The sequence below is a fragment of the Eublepharis macularius genome, chromosome 12 (assembly GCF_028583425.1).
Source record: "Eublepharis macularius isolate TG4126 chromosome 12, MPM_Emac_v1.0, whole genome shotgun sequence".
Lineage (NCBI taxonomy): Eukaryota > Metazoa > Chordata > Lepidosauria > Squamata > Eublepharidae > Eublepharis > Eublepharis macularius.
In genome coordinates, this window is record NC_072801.1 from 74,577,514 (window position 1) to 74,600,446 (window position 22,933).

Genomic DNA, 22,933 nt, shown 5'->3' on the forward strand with positions numbered 1-22,933 from the left:
GAGGGGAGTTTAGATTGCCGTCCATGCTGAGCAGCCATGTGATCATTTTTGAGAGGTGCCAGAACTCCGTTCCACCGTGTTCCAGCTGAAAAAAGCCCAGTATTAGAATGTATGCTTCTGTATTCTCTTATTTCAATGGAATGCTGCTTTTCAAATTTCATTCATGTCTGTGTGGCCAACCCTCCCTTCTGGCCTGTGGTAGTGGAAGGTAAAGAGCAGGATTTAGACAACTTGCCTCTGGTAGGAGGAGAACGAAAGAGCTGAAAGTGGACTACAGGGAGAGCTGAATATTTCTCTACCCGGCATTGCGTGGCAAAGAGGCCTGATGAAAATAAAAGAAATCAGATGTAAGAAGAAGCAAATGAGGTGTGTGTTCCATGGTCCTCCTTATATTTGAGCACCAATCCGAATATGCAAAGCAGCCATTTTCGCCAGTCCCTGTTTAAATAGAAGTCGCATGAGATGTGGGGGCCACCTTGGGAGGCACAATGGAGAACTTACTCCTCTTTCTTTGCGTCTTTTCAACTCTTGAACAAGGTACGTGTTCCTAACAGGGATTTCCTTTCTTCTAAAGAAAATTGGAGAGGGTGGAAGAAACTACTATCTGCCCTCTTTACTGGACATGGAGAAGCCCATTGAAGAATATCGATGTTTAACCGTTTAACAGTTACGGTTACATCTAAAGTTTTTTTTTTTTATCTGTTTAGGAAAATAATCAGCAAGTACAATAAATTCTGTCAATTATTATACAGACAACTGGAAAATCTCTGCAGCAGCCAGGCATATAACATCGTTTTTTAACTCTGCAAAATTCTTACTAAAGGAATATTTTTCATTCTTTCTACCAGGAGTCCTCTCTCAAATTCAGCTAACTCAGTCTGGGACAGGAACAGTCAAACCTGGGGAGTCCATCCGACTGACATGCATTGTATCTGGTACTGTCATCACTGACGGATATGATTACCACTGGATCCGACAGCCTCCCAACAAAGGGCTGGAATGGATTGGGAAAGGATACTACAGCAGCTCTACCTGGTACACTAATTATGCCTCAGCCTTCCAGAGCAGGGTCTCCATCACTCCTGATACCTCCAAGAATGAGTTTTACCTTCAGCTGAGCTCCGTGACAGCTACAGACACTGCCACCTATTACTGTGCACGACAACCACAGTGACACAGAGCCGATCTGGCACCTGGACAAAAAGGGGAAGCTCATTTCTTAAGCAGACACTTGGCTGGTGCAGCAAGCTTTTCTTGTGGAGTATGACTTTGTTTTTCTTTTGGCTAGGATCCAAAGTGGCATTTTCAACCACGTGACAATATGGCATTCATAAAACAGAATTCTTTTTACTGATTTATTTATATTTTCAGATACTTCCTTTCACCCATCAATTCAAGATGTCTAACAATGCAACAGTAAGTCTCTAAGGCACAAACCCCCATAACAATCTATTAGCAAAGTAAAACAAACTAGCGAATGAACACATTAAAAACTCAGCTAAAACTGCCAAAAAAAAAGCCACCACATCCCCTCTGAAATAAACCTGGCTTACTAAGGTTGCTGATTTCCAGATCGGACCTGGCGATCCCCCCAAATAACAACTACTCTCCAGACTACAGTTATCTACCCCTCCCCCAATGACTGCTTTACAGGGTATTGTACCCCACTGAGGTCCCAAATATAAACTCACCATAACTATTATGGGGCAGGAAAGAAACAAACCCCTTTGTGGAGACTGAAACTCCTGTTGACAATTTGTCACATTGGCCAGCAGGGGGAAACAGATTCACACAGCTGTAGAATTCTGTCCCAGAACCATGCTTGATCTCACACCATGATGATATTTTTATCTTCTCATTTCTCTATCTACCCAGTGACTTGGCTGATTTAATTTATGAATGTTTAAAATCCGCTTGAAACTTGAAAACTGATAAACTATGATGTGTTCAGCTGATAAAAGGGGAGAAGTTTGACCTGGACAATAAGGTGTGAACTCAAGATCTCAGGTTCCCTGGTAGGCTTGGGGGATCCCTCGCTCCCACCCTCTGACCCTCAGCACTACTCACCTGGTCAGAAGGGGGAGGGGAGGCAGAGGAATAGGGTAAAAGTACCTGGCAATCTTACTGTCAACCTAGACTTGCAATTCTATGGTATAGTATCAGAAGCAACATTTATTTGGGGAACGTGGGGAAATACTGTGCCTTGTATACAGTGGCGTAGTGTGCCCGGGGCAAGAGGGGCAGTCACCCCGGGTGAAGAATTTGGAGGAGCGCAAGACATGTGCCCTTTGGGAGGGCGGCCATGCTGCCTGCACGTTGCCAGGCAGCCAGTTCACTGGGCACCCAGTCAGCCAAGCTCACTTTGGTGATGCGGCGGCAGCAGCGGCATCTTTGCATGATGGTGTCGCTGGAAGTGATGTCATCATGTAGGCCTGGGAGTACAGGGACAAGATGTCCCTGCCCCAGGCGAACTGCAGACACGCTACGCTGCTGTTTGTATAACAAAGGGCCAAGCTACACATGACGAATGACACTTGAACGGCAAGTGGATTGAGTGGAGGGCAAGTGAACAGGGAGAAATACACTTGCCGTTCAAGTGTCATTCGTCATGTGTAGCTTGGCCCATAGAAGCTAATGGTTGGTTCCCTCTCTTTTTCTCAGAGCAGAGGAAGTCTTTCTTAGGTTGGATGATTTTGTTGTGGAGTATAGAGAGATGGCTGAGGATGCAGTCTAGCCTAGATTTGGGCACCTCCTCTCCAAGACAATGGCACAGGGTACATTATTAGGAAAATAGAACTCAGGAAGGAAGCCAGAGGCAGTCTTAGGGCCAAGCTACACATGACGAATGACACTTGAACGGCAAGTGGATTGAGTGGAGGGCAAGTGAACAGGGAGAAATACACTTGCTGTTCAAGTGTCATTCGTCATGTGTAGCTTGGCCCTTACTTATTCTAGAGCCTTAGGCAGAAGTGAAGAATTTAGCCTAGTGTCACTGCAAATAGCAGTGCCAGTCTCAACTGCCATCTGATTACCTAGCTGGCAGCATCCTTCTTGTCTGCCCAGGTGGATACCTGGTCCCTGCCTAGCCTCATTTGAGAGACCTGCCTGTAATGGCTGCAAAGCATGGACGGAGCAGACAGGAGCAGGGATATTGTATATTGTGATGGAACAAGTGAGGAACCCGTGGCACCAAGCCAGACCACAGCAACCACGTTGCCTCCTAGCTTGAGTCACAGCATCGCTGACAGAGTTAGCAAGCCATATGGGGGCTACCAGAAGCATGCCGACACCTGCAGTTTGATCTCTGGGTTGCAGTGCCCTGGAGTTGTCCTTATATCTGAACACCAATCCAGAGCGGAATATGCAAAGCAGCCTTTGAGATCTGCAATTGTTTAAATAGAAGTTTCTTGACTTGTAGGGCCCACCTTGGGAGACACAATGGAGACCTTACTCCTCTCTCTTTGCATCTTTTCAATGCTTAAGCAGGGTACGTGTTCCTAACAAGGATTTTGTTTCTTCTAAAAAAAAAAATGGGGTGTGTGTGAGAAAATACTAGCCACCTCCTTTACTGGATATCTACAAGCCAGTTGTAGAATTTCATATATTAAATCATTTAATAATCCCCTATAATTAAAGTTTTTATCTAGAACACATATCTTTTAAGGAAAAATCACCCGCTTCAGTCAAGTTCTCTCAATTATTATTCCAGGCAGCTGGACAATCTCTTCAACAGCCAAGTACATAATTTAGCAATTTGTAAATTTGTTCTGTTTCCTTTTAAAAGGATGTTTTTTCCCCCTTTCTATCAGGGATCCTCTCCAAAATTCAGCTGACTGGGGGCCAAGCTACACATGACGAATGACACTTGAACGGCAAGTGTATTTCTCCCTGTTCACTTGCCCTCCACTCAATCCACTTGCCGTTCAAGTGTCATTCGTCATGTATAGCTTGGCCCTTAGTCTGGCACAGGATTAGCCAGACCTGGGCAGTCTATCTGACTGACCTGCACAGTATCTGGCGTGGCCATCACTGATGGAAATACTAACAGTTGGATCCACCAGCCACCCAACAAGGGGATAGAATGGATTGGGATGGGTTACTACAGTGGCTCTACCTGGAGCACGAATTATGCCTCAGCTTTCCACAGCAGGTTCTCCATCTCTCTTGATGCCTCCAAGAATGCCTTTTATCTCCAGCTGAGTTCCCTGACAGCGGCAGACACTGCTAGTTATTACTGTGCCCGAGACGCATAATGGCACAAGGCAAATCTGGCTTCTGAACAAAAAAGAGAACTGTGCTTCTTAAGCAGAGAGTTGTCTGGTGTTCAATTTCTTCCTCCGAGGCACGACTTTCTTTCTTTTTTCCAGGCTTGAACACAAAAATGGCATTTTAAACCACATTACATTATGACATTCATGAAGCAGAGACTTCGGCAAAGGGCTGGGAGGTGCGCCTTCCCGTCTTGCTGCCTGCCTTCTGCACTCTGTGGCTGGAGGCTGAGCAAGTGGATGAGCCTTTCCCTCTACCACCAGGAGCAGCCAGGAGTGAAGGGAAGGGAGGCTTGCCTGCCCATTGGGCCTTCTTGTCGCCTGATTCAGGGCCAGCAGCTTGACAGGCAGGTCGGTCCTTCCCTTCACCAGCCTGTTGCAGTGGTGAAGGGATGTGAGGCAGCCCTTCCTTCCCGCAGGTGTGCAGACTGCATAAAAGGGTGGGTCATCTGGAACACAGCTTCCCTTTTATGTTTAAGGATAAATCCCCAAAGCAGGGAGAGCAGGGGGAGAGATTGGTGGGTGAGATCACAGCCCTTTGCCTCCATGAATGTCTGGGAGGCACATTTGCCTGCCCAGCCTCCATCCCCAGAGCATGAAGGGCAGGGGGCAAGGTGTGCCCATCCACCTGCCAAGCCAATCCATGGAGGGCTGGGAGACACAGCCACCTGCCAAGCCTCCAGCCCTGGAGCAGGGAGGGGGGGGCAAGGTGTGCCTGCTTGACTGCCAAGCTTCCATCCCTGGAGTGCAAATGGCAGGTGGAAGGATGGTACCGGAGAGGGGGCAATGCCTCGCCCAGCTGCCTTGCCCTCCCCCATCTTGATTGGGACACCAGGGAAGGGGCAATGCCTGGCTTGGTCCATCCGCCCTGCCCTGCCCTCCTCTCACCCCATTTGGAAAGATCCCTTTGCCTAAGTCCAAACTCTTTTGAGAGTGAGTCATGGAGTACAGCTTCACTCTAAACATGGGTCTTTTTTGTTTTCCCATTTAATTGAAGTTTACAGACACACACGCCCTCACACACGCACACGCACACACACTCACACCCAGTGGAGGGAAAGGAGGGTGCCCGGTGAGAGCCCGATGCATGCACTCCCCTTCTGACCGTATGTTCTCCCAACCCATAGATTACCACTCTGTAAACTTCAATTAAATGGAGAGCCAAGCTGCAAGACCAGGACACCTTCATTTCCCTTGAGGGAAGCTGACAAGGGTCCAACCTGTGTCAGGCGTCACTTGTAGCTTGGCTCTCAGACACAAACACTAACTAGCAAAGAAACATAAATGGAGAGGGTGGTGTGTGTGTGTGTGTGTTTGCTAAACCTTGTCTGGTGCTTCGTACAAGGCACAAAGAGGGGCGGAAAGATCACTTTGCCTAGGTCTAAACTCTTTGGAGAGTGAGGGCCAAGCTACACATGACGAATGACACTTGAACAGCAAGTGGATTGAGTGGAGGGCAAGTGAACAGGGAGAAATACACTTGCCGTTCAAGTGTCATTCGTCATGTGTAGCTTGGCCCTCAGTCAATGAGCATGGCTTCACTCTAAACATGGGTCTTTTTTGTTTTCTTTTGTTTTAAAATAATAACCAGGGTAGCGGATCATGCTAGAGACTTCCGCTTTTCCAGTCAGTCCAAAAGTAACTTGAAAATATGCACAGGCAGAGAAGGGACAATCTCAGGTCCAGACTCTGCAAGGCCTTCCTCAGCTTAGAAGGAAAGCTTTAGGCTGATACATACCTTCCTTCAGTTGTATGAACACCCTGCTCTTCAGCCACACGTCGCTCTCAATGTGGCTTAAAAGAACCCAACATTCTCGTCATACCAAAGCAAAGCTGTAATGCATTAGGAAGCTACAGAGCAGAATTTAGACAACTTGCCTCCAGTGGGAGGAGAATGAAGGAGCGGAAAGCGGACTACAGGGAGTGCTGATTGTATTTCTCTGCATGGCATTGTGTGGCAAAGAGCCCTAGTGAAAATAAAAGAAAAACAGTCATAAGAAGGAGCAAATGAGATGCGTGTTCCACTGTCCTCCTTATATTTGAACACCGATCCAAAGCGGAATATGCAAAGCAGCCCTTTTCGCCAGTCTCTGTTTAAATAGAAGTCTCATGAATTGTAGGGACCACCTTGGGAGACACAATGAAGACTTTACTCCTCTTTCTTTTCATGTTTACAACTCTTGAGAAAGGTACGAGTTCCTAACAGGGATTTCATTTCTTCTAAAGAAAATTGGAGAGTGGAAGAAAATACTATCTACTTCCTTTATTGTATATGTAGACGCTCATTGCAGAATATTCAATGTTTAACTATTTAACAGTTACAGATAAGTCTAAGGTTTTTATAATAAGTTTTAAGGAAAATAATCAGCAAGTACAATGATTATACAGACAACTAGAAAATCTCTTCAGCAGCCAGGCATATAACATCATTTTTTAATTCTGCAAAATTCATACTAAAGGAACATTTTTCTTCCTTTCTACCAGGGGTCCTCTCTCAAATTCAGCTGACTCAGTCTGGCACAGGAACAGTCAGACATGGAGAGTCCATCCAACTGACCTGCAAAGTGTCTGGTTCTGCCATCACCAATGGACATGCTTTCCATTGGATCCGCCAGCCTCCAAACAAAGGGCTGGAATGGATTGGATTGAGATACTACAGCAGGCCTACGTGGCAAACTGCTTATGCCTCAGCCTTCCAGAGCAGGGTCTCCATCTCTCCCAATGCCAACAAGAATGAGCATTATCTCCAGTTGAGCTCCCTGGCAATAGAAGATACGGCCATGTATTACTGTGTACAGGATGGATCCACAGTGACACAGAGCCAAGCTGGCACCTGAACAAAATGGGGAAGCTTGCTTCTTAAGCAGACAGTTGGCTGGTGCGCCAAGCTCTTCCTCTAAGCCATGGCCTTGTTTTTGTTCAGGCAGTAATCCAAAAAAGGCATTTTAAACTACTTGGCAATGTGAAATTCAAATATCAGAGACTTCCTTTTACTTATGCATTTGATTTATTTAAAATGTTTTGATCCTGCCTTCTTTCCTTGGATTCACTGTAGCTTAACAATGCACCTATATGTAACAAGGATACAAAACAAGGGGTGGGAGTCAACTTCAACGTATCCTGTTTTCCATAGACTGAGGGCCAAGCTACAAGTGATGAATGACACTTGAATGGCAAGTGGATTGAGTGGAGGGCAAGTGAACAGGGAGAAATACACTTGCCGTTCAAGTGTCATTCGTCATGTGTAGCTTGGCCCTGACACTCATGTTGACAATTTCTCATCAGCAGGGGGAAGCAGTTTCACACAGCTGTACTATTCTGCTCAAGAATCATGCTTGATTTCATTCTGTTGCCAAATCTTTTCACATTTCTCCATCTGCCAAGTGACACCTGGTTTTATTTATGACTTTTTGAATCACAGAGACAGATACATTCTGATGTGTTCAGCTGTTAAAAGCTGGAGTAGGATCAAGAAAATAAGGTGTCAAATCAGAGTATCTCTAGATATGCAGTTTTCTACCACAGGCTGAGGGCCAAGCTACAAGTGACGAATGACACTTGAGCGGCAAGTGGATCGAGTGGAGGGCAAGTGAACAGGGAGAAATACACTTGCCGTTCAAGTGTCATTCATCACTTGTAGCTTGGCCCTAAGAGAACATGCAGATGCCCAAATGATAAAATTGAAAGCACTGAACGTATGATTATAGTGTGTTTCATATTTAATGAGCTGAAGGCTAGCTTATTAAAAATATGGAACTACCTAATATGAGAGTCCAGGTGACGTGGTTACTATTGAATAAAAATGATTCCATTACTCTTTCTGTGGCAGAATATATAGGGACAATAATTAAACATCAGAGACGTGATATCAAGTAAGGCTTTTCCCATTCTAATTTCTGCTTAAGACAATAGCCGTACAAGCGGTACTAAGACAGACAGACAGACAGACAGACAGACAGACAGACAGACAGACAGACAGACAGACAGACAGACAGACAGACAGACAGACAGACAGATAGATAGATAGATAGATAGATAGATAGATAGATAGATAGATGATATGCAATTTTTAAAAAGTTGGGTTGAAGTTCCCCAGACCCAGGGCCAATTCCAGACGGCCCTCCCCATCCCGAAACGTTGCGCGTCGTCGCACGGAAAATGCAAAATATCGCGTTTTCCGTGCGACGACGTGCGACGTTTCGGGATGGGGAGGGCCGTCTGGAATCGGCCCAGCTCAGGTTATCTGCAGCCACACAGCAGATGTGGGGAATGGCTCTTAAAAAATAAAGGGGAACCCAAATGGCCTCAGAATGACACAGCAGGAGGAGAAGGTGTTCCTCCCTCCCCTCTCAATCCATTTTGCAAAATAGCGATCAGCTTTTGCTGCTCCACATGGAGAATTCTGTGCATGTAAAACAGCAAAAAGAGGAGAAGCCCTTCTCCTGTGCAATTTTGACATTGAGAAACATCTCAGGACAGAAGGTAGGATCTCTCCTCTATTTACCAGCCATTCCTCACAGCTCCTGTGTGGTTGTAGGGAACCTGAGCTGGGTTTGGACAACCTGGATGCAACTCTTTTCAAACTAAGTCGGGGCTCCACCCTACAACTGATTGCCTGAGTAAAGCTGCAGAGACTTCAGAGCCTGTAAAGTTGGCCGTGGCTTCAGGGAGTGCCTGGGACAGCTAACTGCATTGCGGTTCAGCCCCAACTGCACAGGCCCTGGGACAGCTACCACATATATACAGTTGCCACTCTTCTGGTGTGGGCAGGGGAGCCCCCATTCCCAGTCTCCTCCTCCCAGGATCCCTCATCTGGCCAGTGGAGGAAAAAAACACAGAAACGGGCCTCCAGGTGTACCCAGGAGTGATGTCGTCGCACAGGAATGCTCTCAGGCATTGTGTCAGCTTATTCAACCCATTTGGGGGATAAAATTGGCCCAGTACAAAGCCCAGGAGCACTCTCAGTGCCTGCGTGATGACATCATGCCTGGAAGTGATGGGAAGTGATGGGAAGTCAACCCCGGAAGTGATGTCATTGTGCCTCACTGAGGACATCCACTAGGTAAGTACCGAGTCCCCTCCTCCCACTGGGAAGGTAAGGGGACCTAGAAACCCTACCCAGATGCACATATCTAGGACTTTTCTTGCGGGGAGAAGGCAAATAAGAGACTTTATCTGTCCAATTCATCTCCTAACTAGGGTCACCAGCTCCAAGTTGAGAAAGTCTGTGGCATTTGGGGGAGGAGCCTGGGGAAGTCTGGAATTGGGAGGGGAGGGACTTCAGCAAGGTATAATGCCAAGATCCCCCCTCCACCCCAAAGCAGCCATTTTCCCCATGGGAACTCATCCCTGTAGTCTAGCAATCACTTGTAATTTGAGGCAAACTCCCAGGAGCAAGTGGAGGCTGGCAACACTTTCCTCTTATGGAACCAAGTGGCTCATTCAAAACCATACACAAGCAATAATGAGCAAAGATAGATAGATGGAGATTTTTCTTCCCAAATCCTGCCTGGCGGTTTTCACGGGGCAAAAGCAGCAGCCTGAAAAATCCCTTTCCCTGGATTGAAACTCTTTTGGGAGTGAGTCAATGAATGTAGCCTGAATCAAACTATGGGTCCTATTTTTGTTGTTTTAATATGAAAGAGATAGCAGAGCATGCTGGAGACTTCTGGCTTTACAGGAAATCCACTGGATATTTGGAAATCTGATTAGGCATAGAAAGCCCCAACTCAAATTCCCATAATGTCCGCACCATTCATTCCTTGCCTTATATTACATGCAATATTAAATCAAAGCTGCAATATTTTAGAAATACTTGGCTGTGTGGCTGACCCTTTCTTCTGGCCTATAATAGTTGATGGTACAGAGAAGGAACTAGCTACGTCCCTCCAGAGGGAGGGAACTGAAGGACATGAGGGTTGACTCTGGTGGCTGACTGTATTACTGTGCACTACCTATTAATGTAGAAATGATTCCCCTCTGTACTTTCCACTTTGCTTAATAGGTCATGTTCAAATTAATTATTCTTTTTATTTTCACCAATGTCTCTTCTTTCTCTATATTCCATTAATTTATGGTTCTGTATTCCTGTATTTGAAATTATGTTTCTTTTCAAATTTTAGTCATACATACCCTAATGGATGGTTTATTGAATGTCTTACCTGGTGATCATATGGACTTACCCTTTGTAATCCACCTTGAATCTCAGAGCCAAACTACAAGTGATGCCTGATATTGTTGGACACTTGTCAGCTTCCCTCAAGTTTTGATGGGAAATGTAGGCATCCTGGTTTTGCAGCTTGGCTCTCTGACTGCTGTCCAATGGACTTCAACTCTTACTTGTCCAACATTCCACAAAGCTGCCTACATTTCCCATCAAACTTGAGGGAAGCTGACAAGTGTCCAACTAGTGTCAGGCATCACTTGTAGTTTGGCTCTCAGTGAGAAAAACAGGTTATAAATAACATGGATAACTTAAGTAATTATAAAGTGTTATTGCATAGTAAAGTGCTCTAGTGATAATAAAAGAAAAAAATAGAGATGAGGAGGATTAAATGTGGTGTGTATTCCGCAGTCCTCCTTATATCTGATTGCCAATACAGAGTGGAATATGCAAAACAGGTTTGGGTTTTTTTTTGTCTTCTCTTGCTTTAAACAGAAGGCTCAGTTGGAGTAGGGGTCACCTTGGGAAACACAATGGAGATCTTGCTCTTCCTGCTTTGCATCTTTTCAACACTTAAGCAGGGTACGTAATCCTAACGGGGATTTGTTTTCTTCTGTACAAATTGGGTGGGTCAGAGAAAAGAATATGTCTCCTTTGTTTGATATGTAGAAATACACTTCAGAATTCCCAGTGTTAAGCCCAGGCTGATTCTGCACATGTTGGATAATGCACTTTCAATGTGCTTAATCAATAATCTGAGGTGGATTTTTTGTTCCGCACACAAAAAAATCTGTTCCAAATGATCTATAAAGAGGATTGGAAGCGCATTATCCAACGTGTGCGGAATCACTCCCAGTGTTAAATCTCAACAACAGCCTTGAATAAAGTTTCATATTTTATACCTTGGTTCAATTTCTTTTAAAAAGACCCCCCCCCTTTTTTTTTACCAGGGTTCCTCTCTAAAATACATCTGACTGAGTCTGGTGAGGAAACAGAAAAACTTGGGGAGTCTATCCGATTGACCTGCACAGTATCTGGTACTTCCATCACTGATGGATATGCTTACCACTGGATCCGCCAGCCTCCGAACAGAAGGCTGGAATGGATTGGAGTGAGATACTACAGCAGCTCTATGTGGCAAAGTGCTTATGGCTCAGCCTTCCAAGGCAGGGTCGCCATCTCTCCTGATACCGCCAAGAATCAATTTTACCTGCAACTGAACTCCCTGATAGATGCAGACACGGCCACCTATTTCTGTGCACAAGAACCACTGTGACACAGAGCCAAGCTGGCACCTGAACAAAAAGCAGAAGGAAGCCAGCTGGGTGGTACTGCAAATCCTTTATCTGGGGCATGGCTTTGTTGTTATTCAGGCTAGGATCCAAAAATGGCATTTCAAACTGAAGGTGGCAGTGATGAAACAGAGACTTAATTTATTTATTCAAAATATTTTTATCCTGTCCTATCTCCTTGAGTTGAAGGGGGGGGGTAGCAATGCAACTATAAGTGGCAATGTTATAATGTCCTAAAATAGTGTAACAATCCACTATGAAAGTGGAGTTAAAAAGCACACCTTACAGACACAGCCAAACCTGACAAAAATAGCTCAGCCTCCCACATCTTCCTAAATGCAGAATACAAAATCTCCTTGTCTGTTAGGCCACCTTCTAAATCTGGGCCTGTCACTGAGACACCTTTGATGTAACTATTGCCATATGGACCATCTTAAGTGAGGGCCCCACAAAGAGAAGGCTGTCTGAACAACATAGCTGATGGAATGTACTTGAGAGGCCCTGGGTGTCGGTAATAAGCCAGACTTGAATCTATCTCCATGTCAAGGTTGCCCGGAAGCAATTGTTGTGAGGCTATGGACAAGGAATGTATGCGTGTGTGTGTTGTGTTGTCAGCATCAGTGTTACATCACTTGTGGTTAAAAATCAGAAATGAGAAATGAGTAGTTCAAGGAATCACAGGAAAGGGTATGGTTTTACCAGAGTTTCCAGTGATTCCTAGAGCTACCCCTGAAGTGACCAAGAGTAGCTATAGGAGTTGCAGGAGACTTTCTGGTAAAGCTAACATTGCAGATATTGTTGTTTTCTCCCTCCTCATTTCTACTCTTAGCAGCAGCCAACTGGAGCAAGAGGTGGAGTATTCCCCGCCTCGACTAGTGACATGGTAATCCCATCCCACAGAAGCAGAGATATAATTATCAATTAGCACAGTTCTGGAGTTATGGGTTATGAGCTGCTGAGGTAACCTAAGAAGGGTGGTGTTTGGGGAGAGGAGAGACCTCAGCTGAAAATAACACTATAGAGCCCACCCTCCAAAGCAGCTATTTTCTTTGGGGCAACTGATTTCTGTCATCTCGATAGCAGTTCTCATTCTTGGAACAATTGTGATTTCCCCCCCAATTCCTGTCTGGCATTTCACACAAGGTCACCCAGCTGGCTTTAAGTGGAGGAGTGAGAAATCAAACCCAGCTCTCCTGATTAGAGTCCTGTCATTCATAATACACCAAACTGGCTTGGTATAGAGAAGGTTCTAGACTTTTCCCACCAGAGGGAGTCGAGCGAAAGAACTGAGGGTCAACTCTGCTGGCTGACTGTATAACTGGGTACTGTCTGTAGATTTTATACTCCTGATTAGAGATGGGCACGATCCGCATTACAATCTATAAAAACCACGATAATGGCGATCGCGCAATCATGACCCGGCGGATCATGATCGGCCAAGGCAAACGATCCAGCAATCGGGAGAGGCCTGGATCAGTGCGTCCGGGCTCGGATCAGGGATCCAGACACTCAGGCGCCATCAATCTATTCCCCTGGCAACGGAGCCAGGGGAATGCCTGAGCTCTGTTTGCCCTCATTCTGTCACCCTGGAAACCCGAATGGAAGCCCAGCTTTCCTTGATCAGCAGGGCTTCCTTCCAACCACGAAGCAGCAAAACAGTCACAAGTTGGGAGAAGACATCCAGGGGATGGAGGGGGAAGGGGGTGTTCTGTAGCCATGGGCACCCCAATCTCATCCCTGCAAACCCTGATAGGCAGCTCTGACAGCCAAACACAGCAGTGGAGTGGGACAGAGCTCTTTCTTGCCCTTGCTAGCCTTTGGGGAGAGAGACTGAGAGTACAATTGAACTTGGCATCACCCACCGTTCCTGTATCGCTGGGAACAGCGGGGCGCCCCTCCGCTGCGTTTTCCATGAGCCACAGCTTGGGAACAGGAGATGGCGTGGATTGTTAATTCAGGATCATTGTCTGCACCGATCCACAATCCACTGGATCATTAAAATATTTTGGATCGTGCCCATCTCTACTCCTGACTGAGAAGTTTCCACTTTGTTTAATATGGCATGTTCTAATTAATTGTTCTTTGATTTCAGCAGTTTTTTCCCTCTATATTCTGTGGTGTAATTATGGCTCTGAAATTATTCTGCTTTTCAAATTTTAGCCATTTGTACCATATTGTATTATTTATTGAATTTTTCACTTGGTTATCATAATGACTAACACTGTGTAATCCGCCTTGACTCTCAATGAGAAAAGCAGACTATATATAACATGAATACATGAGTAAATAATTTTTTAAAATGTTATTGCATGATAAAAAGCCCTGGTGAAAATGCAACAGAGCTGAGGATGAGTGAATGTGGTGTGTGTTCCACAGTGCTCTTTATATCTATACACCAAGCTGGAGTGGAATATGCAAAGCAGCTTTTTTGTCTTGTCCCTCTTTATATAGAAATCTCATGAGTTCGAGGGCTATCCTAGAAAACACCATGGAGACCTTACTCCTCTTTCTTTGCGTCTTTTCAACTCTTGAACAAGGTACGTGTTCCTAACAGGGATTTCCATTCTTCTAAAGAAAATTGGAGAGGGTGGAAGAAACTACTATCTGCCCTCTTTACTGGACACGGAGAAGCCCATTGAAGAATATCTGATGTTTAACCATTTAACAGTTACAGTTATGTCTAAAGTTATTTTTTTTATCTGTTAAGGAAAATAATCAGCAAGTACAGTAAATTCTGTCAATTATTATACAGACAACTGGAAAATCTTTGCAGCAGTCAGGCATATAACATTGTTTTTTAACTCTACAAAATTCTTACTAAAGGAATGTTTTTCATTCTTTCTACCAGGGGCCCTCTCTCAAATTCAGTTGACTCAGTCTGGGACAGGAACAGTCAAACTCGGGGAGTCCATCCGGCTGACATGCGCTGTATCTGGTACTGTCATCACTGATAGATATGGTTACCACTGGATCCGACAGCCTCCCAACAAAGGGCTGGAATGGATTGGGAGAGGATACTACAGCAGCTCTACCTGGTACACTAATTATGCCTCAGCCTTCCAGAGCAGGGTCTCCATCACTCCTGATACCTCCAAGAATGAGTTTTACCTTCAGCTGAGCTCCGTGACAGCTACAGACACGGCCACCTATTACTGTGCACGAGAAGCACAGTGACGCAGAGCTGATCTGGTGCCCGAACAAAAAGGGGAAGCTCATTTCTTAAGCAGACACTTGGCTGGTATGGCAAGTTCTTCCTCTAAGTCGTGGTCTTGTTTTTGTTCAGTCTGTAAACCAAAAAGACATTTTAAACCACACGGCAATGTGAAATTCATACAAGAGAGACTTGCTTTTACTTATACATTTACTGAACATGTTTTGATCCTGCCTTCTCTCCTTGAATTCAAGGTAGCTTAACAGTGCACCTATATGTAACAAGTATACAAGACATTACAATAATCCATTAAAAATAAATTATACACACATTACAAGCACAGTCAAATCTACCGAAATACAGCTCAGCCCCCACATGTCTTCTGAAATAAAACTGTGGCCCACGTTCCTAAATACAGCATGCAAAGTCTCCCTGTCTGTTAGTTCATCCCAGAAGACTGGACCTGCTACAGAGATACCCAGGACTAATTGCCACATGGGGCCAAGCTACACATGACGAATGACACTTGAACAGCAAGTGTATTTCTCCCTGTTCACTTGCCCTCCACTCAATCCACTTGCCGTTCAAGTGTCATTCGTCATGTGTAGCTTGGCCCATGGACAATAATAAGTGAGGGATTCTCAAGGAGAAGGCTGCCTGAACACCATGACTGAAGAGATGTGCATGAGAGACCCTGAGTGTGAAGGGCTTTTTAGGTAATAAAGCACACCTGGGCCGTTTCGTAACACGCCGGAAGATCGCGAAAAAAATGCGGAAGATCGCGTTTATTTATTTAAATTTATTTATAGTCTACCTTTCTCTCTAAGACTCAAGGTGGATTACAGTGTGAGTTAGTGGAGTGACTGCAGAATGGGATTAATATTAATTCTTCTAGCTCCCGATAGTAACTGAGCTGCAGTGCTCTGCACCAACTGGGGTCTCTGAGTTAACTTAAAGGGGAGACCCATGTACAGTACATCGCAGTAGTCAAACCTCAATGTTACCAGGGCATGGATCCAGGTGGCCAAACTGGTCCTGTAGAAGTAGGATGCCATCTTCCAGGCTAGACTGAGTTTGTAGAAAGTCTTTTTTGCAACTGCCTTAACTTGCTATTCTAGCAGTAGTGTTGGATCCAGTATAACCCCCTGACCCTTAACTGCGTCTGCAAGGGTCAGATAAATTCCATCCAAAATTAGAGAATAAGGTTGTCCAGCACCGCCTGTCAAGTATCATGCAGCTATGCGTAGGGATGCCATCCTCAGTGTTACGTATCTTCCAGTTCAAAGTCGAAAGTGACAAAGGGTAGAACTTGGGATAATTGGAAAATATATGGTTTTACCATAGAGTTTCCAATGATTCCTACAGATACCCCAGAAATGTCAAACAGTAGCTCTAAAAATTATTAGAAACTCTATGGTAAAGCTAGGATCATAGATTTTGTTGTTTCCAACCCCACCACCACTCTGAGTAGGAGTGGGCAAAAGGAGCAGGGGGCGAGGGGATTAGTGACTCAGCACTTCAGTTATGTGTTCCAAGTAGCTGACCCAGGAAGGAATCTTGCTCTTACATTTTGGACCAGCTGAAGCATCTGTGATTTCTGCAATGCAACTGCAATGTATAGCACATTACAGTAGTCCAATCTGTAGGTTACAGTAGCATGAATGAGTATGGATACATGGGCATGTTTTAAATAAAGAGGGCAATTTATGTAGCAGCAGCAGCTTGTTTATTCTTCATCAAAGCTAGCTCCAAGAGCGCCTGCAAGCTCTTAACTTGATCCTCTAAAGAGAGATCCCATCTGTGTCTTATGCATTTATCTAAAATATTTAGATTCTGCCTTATCTCCTTCAATTGAAGGTACCTAACAAAGCAACAATAAGTGACAAGGGCATGGAGCATCATAAAGTTGTTCTGTGTCCACATCTCTTCTGAAATAAATCTGTCTTGCTAGTGTTGCCAACTTTCAGATGGGGTCTGGGGTTCTCCTGGAATGAGAACTGATCTCCAAACTACTGAGGGCCAAGCTACAAGTGACGAATGACACTTGAACACCAAGTGTATTTCTCCCTGTTCACTTGCCCTCCACTCAATCCACTTGCTGTTCAAGTGTTATTCGTCACTTGTAGCTTGGCCCTGAGATTGGCTCCCCTCGAGAAAAAAAATGGCTACTTTGGAAGGTGGCCTCTAAGGCATTATGCCCCACTCAGGGCCAAGCTACACATGACGAAAGACACTTGCCTGGAAACAGATTGAGTGGAGGGCAAGTGAACAGGGAGAAATACACTTGTCGTTCAAGTGTCATTTGTCACTTGTAGCTTGGCCCTGAGTCCCAAATATAAATGCATTATAAGAATATAAGTCCTTGACAGGTAGGGTCGCGCTACAAGTGACGAATGACACTTGCCTGGCAAGTGAACAGACTCACGTGTATTCCTCCCTGTTCACTTGCCATTTACTTGCGCTCCATTTGATCAAGTGGAGAGCAAGTGAATGGCAAGTGAACAGGGTGGAATACACATGAGTCTGTTCACTTGCCAGGCAAGTGTCATTCGTCACTTGTAGTGCGACCCATAGAAAGGAATGGAATGTTTCCTTTGAGGAGATTGAAATGCATGTTGACAATTTCTCACCACCAGGGGGAAGCAGTTCTATGGGCCAAGCTACACATGACGAATGACACTTGAACGGCAAGTGGATTGAGTGGAGGGCAAGTGAACAGGGAGAAATACACTTGCTGTTCAAGTGTCATTCGTCATGTGTAGCTTGGCCCTACACCTCCGTACTATTCTGCTCAGGAATCATGCTTGATCTCATTCTTCTACAAAATCTTTTCACATTTCTCCATCTACCAAGTGACAGCTGATTTTAGTTATGACTTTTTGGAACTCTCTTGATTCTCCTAGACTGATACATTCTGACGTGTTCAGCTGTTCAAAGCAGAGAAGTAGGACCAAGAAAATAAGAAATCAAATCAGGGTATCTCTAGATATGTAGCAGCTTTGGGGAACGGCTGTTAAAAAGTGAAGAGGAGGCCAAACAGCCTCAGAATGCCATGGCAGCGGGAGAAATAACTCCCCCACCCCCTCAATCCATTTTGCAAATTAGCGACCAGCTTTTTCTGCTCCACATGGAGTATTCAGTGCATGCAGAACAGTAAAAATGGGAAAACCTTCTCCTGTTCTATTTTGCCATGGGGATAGCAGTTTTCATTCTTGGAACAGCTGTGATCCCCCCTCCCCAGTTCCTGTCTGGCAATTCACACAGGGAAGAAGACTGAAAAAACCCTTTGCCTAGATCTGAACTCCCTTGGAGGTGAGCTAATGACTGAGGGCCAAGCTACAAGTGACGAATGACACTTGAACAGCAAGTGTATTTCTCCCTGTTCACTTGCCCTCCACTCAATCCACTTGCCGTTCAAGTGAACAGGGAGAAATACACTTGCCATCCAAGTTTCATTCGTCATATGTAGCTTGGCCCTCATAGAGCTCTGACAGAGCTGTGACTGACCCAAGTTCACATAGGGCCAAGCTACAAGTGACGAATGACACTTGAACGGCAAGTGTATTTCTCCCTGTCCACTTGCGCTCCACTCAATCCACTTGCCATTCAAGTGTCATTCGTCACTTGTAGCTTGGCCCCCAGCTGGCTTCAAGTTGGGGAATAAAACCCAGTTCTCCAGATTAGAGTCCTGTCACTCTTAACCACTACACCAAACTGGCTTGGTATAGAGAAGTTTCTAGACTTTTCCCAGCAGAAGGAAGGATCTGAGAGCTGACTGAGGGCCAAGCTACACATAACGAATGACACTTGAACGGCAAGTGGATTTAGTGGAGGGCAAGTGAACAGGGAGAAATACACTTGCTATTCAAGTGTCATTCGTCATGTGTAGCTTGGCCCTGCGGGCCAAGCTACAAGTGACAAATGACACTTGAATGGCAAGTGTATTTCTCCCTGTTCACTTGCCCTCCACTCAATCCACTTGCCAGGCAAGTGTCTTTCGTCATGTGTAGCTTGGCCCTCAGCTGGCTGACTTTATAACTGGGTACTGTCCATTGATGTAGACTTTATGCTCCTGAGTAGACATGGGCACGAACAGCATTACGAATAGAAAAAAACAACAAACAGTCTAATCTGCTGTTCTCGAACAAGCTGTTCGTGAGGCCCCATCCTAAACAAAAAGGTGGTTATTGCAAGCCTTGTTCGTTGCCCTCGGCAGCCATTCTGCAAACCAGACAGTCTGACACCTGTTGCAATCAATCCCCTTGGTAACCGGAGGCTGGGAGGGACTGAACTCTGTCTGAACTCCTTCTGGCTTTCCTTCTGGCTTTAACCCTTCAAAGTACTTCCAGCAGAGAGTCCCGGTTTTGCCTCTGTGAAGAGACAATGACAGCCAACGGTGAGACCCGTGGATCATGCCTTTTATGGGGTGCAATCTCTCTGAAACTTGGGGGGTCTTCAGAGGACAGTGAGAACTATGTCCCCTGAAAATTTGGTGGGTATTGGACATTGGGAAAGTCAGGTTGTGGGCTGTTTAAAGGGCCCTGCCCCTTGCACCTGGCAGGAAAGGGCCTTTTAAACTATCAGCTGGCAGGCGGCAGGGGGAAATCCCCCCTGCCGCCTGCCAGCTGATAGTTTAAAGGGATCTTTAAAGGGCCAGGCAAGTGGGTTTGAGGGGAGGGGGGTAAGTGGGGGGGGTTGGGGGGGGTTCTGACCCCCACGAACAATAAACAACGAACATGTCCAGGAACAGTTCATATTCGTCCATGTTTGTTGTTAGTTGTTCTTGGATGGCACCCAACAATGAACATGGTGTTTGGGTTTTTTCCCCCATTCGTGCCCATATCTACTCCTGAGCAGTTTCCACTTTGTTTAATATGGCATGTTTTAATTAATTGTTCTTTGATTTCAGCACTTTTTTCCTTCTGTATTCCTGTAGTGGAATTATCGCTCTTTATTCCTGTATTCAAATTTATGCTGCTTTTTAAATTGTAGCCATTTGTACCCTATTGTATTATTTATTGAATTTTTCAATTGGTAATCATATTGACTAACACTGTGTAATCCTCCTTGCCTCTCAATGAGGAAGGCAGACTATATATAACATGAATACATGAGTAAATAATTTTTAAAAATGTTACTGCATGGTAAAAAGCCCTGGTAAAAATACAACAGATCTGAGGATGAGTGAATGTGGTGTGTGTTCCACAGTCCTCTTTATATCTATACACCAAGCTGGAGTGGAATATGCAAAGCAGCTTTTTTGTCTTGTCCCTGTTTAAATAGAAATCTCGTGAGTTCTAGAGGCCATCCTGGAAAACAAAATGGAGATTTTACTCCTCTTTCTCTGCATCTTTTCAGCGTTTAAGCACGGTATGTAATCCTAACGTGGATTTGTTTTTGTCTATGAATCGGTCAGAGAAAATATTTTCTTCCTTTATTGGATGTGTAAAAACTTGTTGCAGAATTTCAGATATTAAAACATTTGTTTCACTTAAAATTAAAGTTCTTATCTGTGACTCAGATTTGTACTTCAGTCAAGATATCTCAATTATTGTACACACACCTGGAAAGTCACTCCAACTGCCATGAATATAACTTAGCATTTTATAATTTGGCTTAATTTGTTTTTCCCTTCTACCAGGAGTCCTCTCCGAAATTCAGTTGACTCAGACTGGCCCAGGAACAGTCAGACCTGGGGAATCCATCCGACTGACATGTGCAGTCTCTGGTTACACCATCACTTCTGGCTATTATTGGAATTGGATCCGCCAGCAACCCAACAAGGGGCTAGAATGGATTGGAAGGGGATACTACAGCGGTTCTACTTGGTACACTAATTATGCTTCAGGCATCCAGAGCAGGGTCTCCATCTCTACTGATTCCTCCAAGAATGAGTTTTACCTTCAGCTGAGCTCCATGACGGCTGCAGACACGGCCACCTATTACTGTGCTCGAGATCCACGGTGACACAAAGCAAGCTGGCACCTGAACAAAAAAAGGAAGCTCATTTCTTAAGTAGACAGCTGGCAGGTGCAGCAAGTTCTTCCTCTGTGGCATGACTTTGTTTTTCTTCAGGCTAGGCTCCAAAATGGCATTTTAAACCATGTGACAATATGGCATTCATGAAACAGAGTTATTTTTACTTATTTATTTATATTTTCAGATACTTCCTTTCACCCATCAATTCAAGATGTCTAACAATGCAACAGTAAGTTGGAAAAATATAACATTCTGTTAGCAAAGTTTTTTTTTTTAAAAAAGCACACATTAAAAACTCAGCTAAACCTGCCAAAAACCTGCTCATCCCAGCTTATCTATTCTGAAATAAGACTGTCTTGCTAAGCTTCCAACTTCCAGCTCGGGCTTGACAACTACTCTCAAGACTATGGAGCTCATCCCCGCCGTCCAATGGCTGCTATGGAGGGTATTATGCCACACTGAGGACCAAGCTACACATGACGAATGACACTTGAACAGCAAGTGTATTTCTCCCTGTTCACTTGCCCTCCACTCAATCCACTTGCCGTTCATGTGTCATTCGTCACTTGTAGCTTGGCCCTGAGTTCCCATATATAAACTCAGCATAAGTTCATAAGTCCTTTGTGGGGTAGAGCAGAACTGAACATTTCCCACTGTGGAAACGGAAACTTGACAATTTCTCATATTGCCCAGTAGGGGGAAGCAGTTACACACATCTGTACAATTCTATCCAATGTTGCAATTTTTATTTTATTTTATTGTGGAAAAGCTAAAAAAGATAGAAGAGAAAGGAAAAAGAAATATGTATAACTAATAAAGGCCTACAGTGGCCTACACAAACCAATAGACTAAAACCCAACTAAAGCCCACAAGCTTTCCAATCCAGTCCCTCCACTGTTGGTAAATAAACCATTTCAGTATTTCCCCATATGACATTAGTAAAAACATACTTTCCCCCCAGTATTTGTATCCATATTTCCCAACTTATAAAATTCTAGTCTAAACTATAAATTAACTTTCAAATCCACATTAACCAAGATAATAAAATAATCCTTCCTTCTATTCTATGATTCACCTTTCCCCAGCCTATCCATAGGACTTTGCGAACAACGGGATGTTCCAAACTAAGTGGGGAGGGGTGTTGTGTGTATTAGACTGAGTTAGGACAGACAAGGCCTCTTCGGTATTAAATGTTATGCACTGTGTTGAGCTTCATGATATGCCAAAGTTCCTAATTCATTTCATTCCCATTGGTTACAATTGCCTGCACTTCACTATCATTGGTTACATTTGCCTGCGCATTCATTGGGTACTTTCTGTAGGCAGCAGCCAATCTGTCCTCTCCAATAAAGACCAATCAGTGGCTTGCCTGTACAATACATTGTATATAGTTCATGCAGATGATGGCATTCGAAAGTAAACATTCTTATTGGTTGCTGGCTATTCTTGGGGCGTGGTTTATGTGTATAAATTGAGGGCTTCTGTTCTGCTGTCTTGAGTTGTGTGTTGGATTTAGTGTTTGCTGTTGTCTGTCTTTTCTGGCTTGCAATAAAGAACCTTGTTTTGGCTGAAATCACTCTGGGCTGAAATCATTTTGAGCTCCAGGCTCAGTACACAATATATACCATCAATAATTTTGCAGGGAATTCTACTTAAGAATTTAACACACAATAAGTTTGGGGCCCCTATGTTTACCATTCATCCCTTATTTATTTATGCCCAAAGTTCTTTGTTCAAGTTCTCATAACCACTCTGTTTTTGTTCCTCTTCCTCTTCCTTTATGCATTCCAATTTCACATTTAATAACATTTTTTTTAATAACATTCGATTTATATACCACCCTTCAGGATAACTTAACACTCGCTCAGAGTGGTTTACAAAGTATGTCATTATTATCCCCACAACAAAACACCCTGTGAGATGGGTGGGGCTGAGAGAGCTAGAAGCTGTGACTGACCGAAGGTCACCCAGCTGGCTTCAAGTGGAGAAGTGGGGAATCAAACCTGGTTCTCCAGATTCGTGTCCCGTGCTCTTAACCACTATACCAAACTGGCTCTCACTTTAGATTGTAGATCTAATA

At 44.5% G+C, this 22,933-nt stretch overlaps 3 gene segments (V, D, J or C); all 3 read left to right on the forward strand.

Moving 5' to 3' along the window:
• The first annotated feature begins 486 nt into the window (after positions 1-486).
• On the forward strand, positions 487-1,174 carry LOC129339931 (immunoglobulin heavy variable 4-38-2-like). The segment is given in 2 exon segments: positions 487-537; positions 849-1,174. Coding segments are annotated over 2 exon segments (375 nt in total).
• A 13,032-nt stretch (positions 1,175-14,206) lies between these two features.
• LOC129339932 (immunoglobulin heavy variable 6-1-like) lies at positions 14,207-14,897 on the forward strand. The segment is given in 2 exon segments: positions 14,207-14,260; positions 14,572-14,897. Coding segments are annotated over 2 exon segments (375 nt in total).
• A 5,288-nt stretch (positions 14,898-20,185) lies between these two features.
• On the forward strand, positions 20,186-22,509 carry LOC129339933 (immunoglobulin heavy variable 4-38-2-like). The segment is given in 3 exon segments: positions 20,186-20,244; positions 20,516-20,830; positions 22,445-22,509. Coding segments are annotated over 3 exon segments (429 nt in total).
• The last annotated feature ends 424 nt before the right edge of the window (positions 22,510-22,933 follow it).